Source organism: Morus notabilis, unplaced genomic scaffold (assembly GCF_000414095.1).
Source record: "Morus notabilis unplaced genomic scaffold, ASM41409v2 Scaffold1260, whole genome shotgun sequence".
Taxonomy (NCBI): domain Eukaryota; kingdom Viridiplantae; phylum Streptophyta; class Magnoliopsida; order Rosales; family Moraceae; genus Morus; species Morus notabilis.
The window spans coordinates 826-8,741 of NW_010361013.1; the positions used below are offsets into that span (position 1 = coordinate 826).

A 7,916-nucleotide genomic window follows, 5' to 3' on the forward strand; every position below is an offset into this window, starting at 1 on the left:
TTGTTTGTAGCTTAAAATATTGCTTATCATCTTTCATAACATGGAAAACCCAATATCTTAATAATCGATTCAATTGTTGGGTATTTCTTCTAAACAATTCTCTTTTTTTTTATTGGTGTGTTTGTTATTGATTATAATTGTAATTATTTTACTATTGATATAGTAATGACGACAATTACAAGGGACATGTTTGATCAGTTATTTGTCAATGAATGTTAGAACTACAGAAAAGGTGGAAAAAAACATCATAAAGAACAATATCAATTAACACATCGCAAGTTTGCTCTCTCTAGCCCCATGGAGAGGCATAATATAACGAGAAAATAAAAACGAGGCTTACTACTCAAAATAATTGAATGTACCCAAAAGAGTGAGCAACGGTTATTAGGATATTTATGTGATAAGATTCGAAAAAATAAACTATTTAGTAAAATTTTTCAGTCATTAAAAATGTGTTTTAGAAATTCTGTATATTCTTTATTTTAATGTGATTTTGATTAAATCTAATGGTCGACTCTAACGGAAAAAATCCTTATTGATGTCTATAATGTAAATATTAAAGTCGGTATATGTCCATATCCATAATCACATTAGGCATATAAGGTTAAGAGTTGGCAACATGAGTTTTCGTTAATTTTAAGGTTTTTTTTTTTTTTAGAGGAATTCCTTTCAAGGTTAATACTCTAAACTTTTAACCAAATAACTACTTTGTCCTCGATATTATTTTTTTGGGTAAAATTCTCCGTAAAACATTATTAGTGACAACAAAGTTGGAACATGTCGCGTGCATCACATATAACCATCTTTTGGGATAGAATAATAAAAATAATCCTAAAAATCTCTATCATAAATCATAATAAAAATTATCAAATAAGTGAAAACAATCTCAACCGCTGATCTAATTGTTACTTTAATTCTAATTGTTAATTTCTTCAAACTGTTAGTTAAACCCCAACATACTATCATTTAAAAATTCATGAGACGTTTGGTTCATAAATTAGAATCGTGAGATTATAACTATTTTTGATTTACGTGTATTTTTTGTGAGAAAAAATAATGTAGTGAAACATGAACCATGATTCGAATCAAGGTACGAATCATCTTACTAAACGTCACGTCAATAATAAAAGTGTAAGTTCAAACCGTCCAACCAAGCTTAGGCCGGGGACCAACAGTCTAGAAAGGGATTTCGAATGACCCTAAAGAGAAAAAGGTTGTGCTATACAAAATTATGAAATGACGGAAATTGAAACAAAATAATAGATTATGGACCAACTGTACGATGTTTCAAAAATCAATAATAAAAATAAAATTAAGAGTAAACTTCAGAGATCATTTGCATGACTAACCCGTTTTCATTTTGTATAGCACAATAGACATAAGGTATTTGTATTAGATTCTCAGGAAAAAAAAGTATTGTATTAGAATAAATTTCAATATAATTATCTTTTAATTATTTAATTTAGTTTGTAAATGTATGCTTATCCATTATAGTACTTCTTAGCATGCATTTTTTAAATATTCATTATTAATCATTTTAGAGCTTTTAAAAATTCCATTTAATTTAGTGTAAATAAATATCCATATTTGATACAAATTTTCACCTATATCTAAATTTTCATAGATATTTCAATAAAATTAAGGCACCAATATCTACTCCGATATCTTCATTTTTACATTTGTCATGCAAAGACACATTGACACATTCCATTTGACATTTAAGGAATGTTTTCAATGGGACTGCTATTACTGCAGAAAACTTTAATTTACTTGGCTCTTATTTTTTTACTTACTCCTCACAAAACATAGTTAAACATTTGTTATTAAAATAAGGAAAATTCTCTGATACTCTGGCTGTACAAGTATGTCAAATTTTTTAAACCGTTAAATCTATGTATTTTTAAATTTTTACGTGATTGTATGTAAATCTGACAAACAAAAAACTTAAAGCTCGTTTAATTCTCTGATTCGAGTTTTTAATTTGAGTTGAAATGTGACTTTATGTGAGTATTTTTTACTGTAGTAAAAAAGTTAGATGTGACTGTTTCTGAGAGCTTTTTTACTATAAGAAAACTTAAATTTTAAACTCAAATCGGTGAAATGAACGGGACCTTAACCTACTGATATATTAATATACTGAATAAAGTCTCTTAAAATAAAAATAAAAAAAAAATTAAAGAATTTTAGCGACAAACAGTCCTTGAGCAGAGCTTGATCCTGGTGATACTTGAGGGGGTAAATTAGACTGGTGTTCTGTCACAATAAAGAGTTGTCCTCATGTCTCATTCACATGTTACGGCTCATCTATCATGGAAAAGGCCCTCCTCGTACTGTTCCTTATAGATCTGACCCATGTGCTTGCCCTCTCCAGATCCAAAGGGAAATTACTTCCCATTTGCGCTCACATCAATCATTGTTATATGTTATGATTGTTATTTTCCAATTACACTGAATTTCTAGGAAAAAAGAATATACAATCCCAATCCGGACACAGTCCGGTAAATACAAATTCTTTTCTACATGCAATATTCTTTTTTTTTTTTTTTATAAGTTGGAGAGGACTTTTATTAATTAGAAACAATCATTTTGGCACTTACAATCATTGCAATACAACTCGGATAATCCTCCAACAAATAATGATCTGCAATCAAGGAGAGAGAAAACTTAACAGTAGATTTATGTCAATTAAAGATTAACTCTCTAAGAACACTTACAGCAACCTCTCACCGATTAATTAAGGGTTAATGTCACAAAATAATATAGAGAAGATAAGAATTTATAGTAGTTCGGCAAGATTTCTTGGTTTAGTCCACTTGTGAATACACTAATATTTTGTTGATTACAATTTCTCTGAAGTAGTAGAGTAGTGCGTAAAAAACTTAATAAATTCACATGCTAGGCCTTGTACACATGAGAGACTTCCTCTTCATTCCTCGAGGAAATCATCCTCCATCCCTAAATTTTGGAATTTAGTAGTTGTATTTTCATGATTACACCTTTCCAGTCAGGCGAACCACCCTTACTAGCTACTTAATTTTCTGACTCCGACAGTAATAGTTGGTACAGTATATCTTTCCTTAAGTTGATATGACTATCTTTGGATTGAACTGGGCTGCTACCTTGACGTCGTGGCCTTTACCACTTCAGTTGGGCTCTCGACGCACGATATCCCGCATGAACTCTCGACGTATAAAGGGCACCTTAGGTACATTTGATCCCTCGACGCCAGCAACCGATTCTCGACATGGAGGCCTCGGCGCTTGTCGTCCAAAGGAATGGTCAATTCCTCGACCGTGGTGTAACATTAACTAATGCGTGTGCAGCCATATTACAGTTATAAGCAACGTGACTATAAGTACCATCGTTAACTTCAGACATTAAGGTGTTGTTTGGTTGGAGGATTCGTACCCCGATTCGAATCATGGTTCGTGGTTCGCTACAGTGTTTTTTCTCACAAAAATATATGTAAATTAAAAATTATTCTAATCTCATGATTCTAATCTATGAATTAAACGTCTCCTAAGATCTTAATGACATTTATAAAAGAAAATTCAACGACGCAAAGGAAAAATTATTAACAGCACGCACTGTGTTTATGGAGTCGCTCTCGATTAAGGAGACTCTCAGACCACTAACCTTGGTAAAAAGCAGACCTTCCCTTAACGCTATACATTTAGCAGCAAAAGGGAAGAAAGAACCAGAAATCTTCTTAGAGAATGCACCAAGGACAGAGCCCGCAGAGTCACGAACAAGGCCCCCGACTCCAATACAGGAACTATTAGGAAGAACTGAAGCATCAACATTCAGCTTGAAGTTGTCACTATCCGGAGCTATCCATTTTTGAGAATTCGAGACAGGATGGTCTGCTACAATCCACTACTCAAATTGGGCCATCTGAAATTCATGCAACCACATGCTTGTTGCTTCTACATGCAATATTCTGTTGCGTAATTTTAACGTTCAAATTATATAGTTCAATAAGTGTAATATTAAGTATTACATTTGTTGAATTATAAAGGTGTCAGATTTAAGATTTTACCTAAATTCATTCATCATCATTTCTTTAGTACATGTTTAAATTATATGAAAGATATATATTATTACTTTAAAAATCACATTATCATCAATTCTTAATCCTTTAAATATGATGAAAGAAAGAAAAAAAATTAATGAAAGGTGCGTCTATTGATACGCCTATTCTATTTTTTAAACACCATTTTTTAATAAATTTTTTTAATATTAAATAGTTTAATAAAATTACTTTCAAAGACAAAAGTATTTTAAGAAAATAAACACACCCACCTCTTAAAGAAATGATCGCCTTCTAAAACTTCCCTAATTTAAAAAAAAAAAAAAAAACTTATATTTTTTTATTACAATTAGGGATACCCTTACACTATTATGGCTTTATGATTTTTAAGGTAGGATAATATAAAATCAAATCTTTCTGGGCTTGTTTAGTTCGCTGATTTGAGTTTTTAATTTGAGTTGAGATGTGATTTTATGTGAGAGTTTTTTACTATAATAAAAAAATTAAATGTGATTATTTGTGAGAATTTTTTACTGTAACAAAACTCGAATCAGCGAAATGAACAGGTAGTTTCTTCGGAAAACAGAAAAAGTGAGAAGGTGCACTAAAGAACAAGATGTAAGAAATGTTTTTTTTTTTTTTTTAAATTAGTAAGATGTAAGCAATGTTAAACGGAGAGACGGAAAACATGTTCAGTAACTGTCGAAGTTAGCTTTCGATTGCGAATTCTGAAACCAAAATGCAGAAGAAGACCAACAAAAGCTTCAGAAAAATTATCACTCTCTCAATGTCTTTTTCGATCTGGTTGTAAAATCCCTCTTCGGAGCTACAATTCCAAATCAACAATGGCGGGTCTCAAACGCCACTTTCTCCCTCTCCTCCTCCTCCTCTCCATCGCCGCCCTCTTCTTCTACTCTTACCACCGTTCCACTGATCTCTACCTCAACACCCCCAACCCTAACCCTAACCCTAATTTCCCCTTTCGCCGCGAGTTTACCTTCATCGTTAAGGTTTTAGCCTTCAACCGCCTCGATTCCCTCACCCGCTGCCTCCGCTCCCTCGCCGCCGCCGACTACCTCTCCGATCGCGTCCATCTCCACATTCACGTCGACCACTTCAATGGCTCCGCTGAAGTGGATCGCAAGCTGGGGGAATCGCATCGGATTCTGGAATTCGTTGACGGATTCGATTGGAAGTTCGGGGAGAAGATCGTCCATTATCGGACGCAGAATGCTGGATTGCAGGCGCAGTGGCTGGAGGCCTGGTGGCCTAGCTCCGACGACGAGTTCGCCTTTGTTGTTGAGGATGATTTGGAGGTTTCTCCTTTTTACTACAAGTTTCTAAGGAGTTTGATCCTCAATTATTACTACAATGATGCGAATTTTCGTCCGTACATCTATGGAGCTTCTCTTCAACGACCAAGGTTTGTCCCAGGTACTTTGGGTTTCTTTTTTCTGTTTTTGCATCGATGTTTAAATGTGATACATATAATATTTGGGTCAATTTGATACCTTTTTCACTGGCCAGTATTTACTATTTAGCGTCTAAAAGTTTTCTTCACAAATGAGGTATTTGTGGCTTTGGATTGGTAGGAGATGATTGGTGTAAATGAATAGCTATTAAATCGAGCTCTTCTGAGATGAAAATTATCTGTATAAAATGATGCAAAGTATTATATAACGTCGCAGGTTTATTTAGCTTGTATGAAGAATTATGATTCTAATTTTTGCTTTTTATAGCAAATTTGAGCCTTTTTTTTTATGTAATGGTCATCTCTTATTGCTTGATTAGTAGCTACATAGTTATTTCCCTACCTTTTCTTCACTCCGAATGGAAGTTGAATGTGTTTATTGGAGTGAACTAATCCATTCTCTTTCGATAGTGGAGGCATAAAGGTTGTATTGCTATTTACTTCCAAGTAATAGGAATGAACCTTAATCTAGTTGGTCTAAAACTAATTAACATTTAAGTTTGAGTTTTTACCCAATTGAATTTTCTAAGTTTCCATTGCAGATATGGAGCTCCTCATGAAAAACCATGCCTTTGAAAGTAAATGGTTAGGGATTTATGTGAGCTAACAATCTATTCTCTATCCAGTCTTATGTGACTTCTGCCCCGCATTTTTGAAATCATTGACAGATGAAGTTCCATGTTTTTCCTAATTGAGTTACTTTTTTTTTTTTTTACTTTTCCATGTTTCTTTTCCTTTTTTATCTTTGTTTTATCTTTGTTTTATGTTTAATGAAAAAGTTCTTGCTTCATAAATTTTCTTTCCTTTGATTTTATGTGTCTCTTATTCTCTTATTATTCTTTGTGTTATGACTTTTATGTTTCGTGAACAAATTCTTGCTTCAGAAATTTATTTACTTTGATTTAATGTACTTTTTATTATAGGTAAACATGGAAATAAAATGCAATTGGATAGTGGAACTCGACTATTCTTGTACCAATTGGTAGGTACTTGGGGTCAGCTTCTCTTTCCAAAACCATGGAAAGAGTTCAGATTGTGGTATGACGACCACAAGGCCAAGGGTATAAAGCCATTTCTTGATGGCATGGTACGTTTTCTTTTCTTTTATCTATTTTGGGTTATACTGATCAGTATTTTAGGTTATACTGATCAGTATTTTAGGTTATCATTTGTCTTTAGTATTACATGAATATAATATGGAATTTATATTCAGGTAACAACAGGATGGTACAAAAAGATGGGAGAAAGGATATGGACTCCTTGGTTTATTAAATTCATTCATTCTCGGGGCTATTACAATTTTTACACTAATCTTTTACATGAGAGAGCACTGAGTGTCTCTCACAGAGATGCCGGTGTTAACTATGGGAAAACTGCTGGGCCTGATTCCCATTTGTTGGATGAAAACTCTCTTGATTTCGACCTTTTGGAGATGTGGCCGTTGAGTAACCTGAAATGGTATGATTTCTGTTTCAGAGAAGTTCTTCCTGAAAGAGTTGTTAGGAGGTTCGATGAACTTGGGTCTGTTCTTCACTCAGTGCAGAAACAGGAGACCATTATTCTTGTGAGCCTATATGGGGTACCTGAGATGGTTACAAGGAACCTGCTCTGCAACTTTGAGAAGCTAAATATTTGGAACTGTATATTTATTGGCCCCGAGTCAGATTTCCTACTTGAACTTGTAAGAAAAGGACATCCTGTGATAATTGGAGATCTATTTTTGAGGAGTGTGGTACCTCCCAAAATGATGGATATTCAAGATTCCCATACAGAACTGATGCACACCATTTTAGTCAAGGCCTATGTGATTAAGAAGTGCATAGAATTCGGGTACAGTTCTTTGGTGATGGAGGGGAACATGCTTCTTGTTGGTAGGTATCCTTATCTCGAGTTTGATCACAACTCTGACTTCTTTGCTGGAAAGAGCTCGGACCTTTTCTTCATTAGAAGCTCAACTTCTGCTCGAAAAATTTGGGTTGATAAGTTTATCTCGGATGTCGCAATTACAGTGAACTCTTTGGTGAGTGAAAAAGAGACTACAAGTTTTGTGCATGTAGTGGCCAACTTATTGGTACAAAAGGGTGTGACAATCAAGAGAGTTGATGAGACAAGCTTTGGCGTTGATATTGCAAGCAGTGGTAATGTTAATCAATTTTCTTTAGGGACTGGAAAAAAGATTGTTTTCTGGTCTAGGAAGATAGGTTCAGATTTAGTTAGGAAGCGGCTTGAAGAATTGGGTTTATGGATGGTAGATGATGACCTTTCTTGCAAGGCTGTTGTGTGTCACCAGTCATAGCATCTGTTGTGTTGTCTGAATCATGCCATCAAATTATGGCAGGCATAATCATCAATTTTGACAAGTTTTAGTACGATGCCATTCAATATAAGTTGTCTTCTTGATTAATACTTGGGTAA

General features: G+C 34.0%; 1 protein-coding gene across 1 annotated transcript; it reads left to right on the plus strand.

The window, feature by feature from the left end:
- Positions 1 to 4,716: 4,716 nt before the first annotated feature.
- LOC21386187 lies at positions 4,717 to 7,916 on the plus strand. The gene is made up of 3 exons (XM_010097826.2): positions 4,717 to 5,464; positions 6,425 to 6,588; positions 6,715 to 7,916. The coding sequence occupies exons 1-3, from the start codon at positions 4,876 to 4,878 to the stop codon at positions 7,795 to 7,797; spliced, it is 1,836 nt and encodes a 611-aa protein (XP_010096128.1). The 5' UTR covers positions 4,717 to 4,875; the 3' UTR covers positions 7,798 to 7,916.

Bases quoted from the DNA above. Each gene is read 5' to 3' on its own strand.
- LOC21386187 (XM_010097826.2), top strand. From the start codon at position 4,876: ATGGCGGGTCTCAAACGCCACTTTCTCCCTCTCCTCCTCCTCCTCTCC. The intron at 5,465-6,424 runs GTACTTTGGGTT...TTTTTATTATAG, and splicing joins ACGACCAAGGTTTGTCCCAG to GTAAACATGGAAATAAAATG. The intron at 6,589-6,714 runs GTACGTTTTCTT...ATTTATATTCAG, and splicing joins AGCCATTTCTTGATGGCATG to GTAACAACAGGATGGTACAA.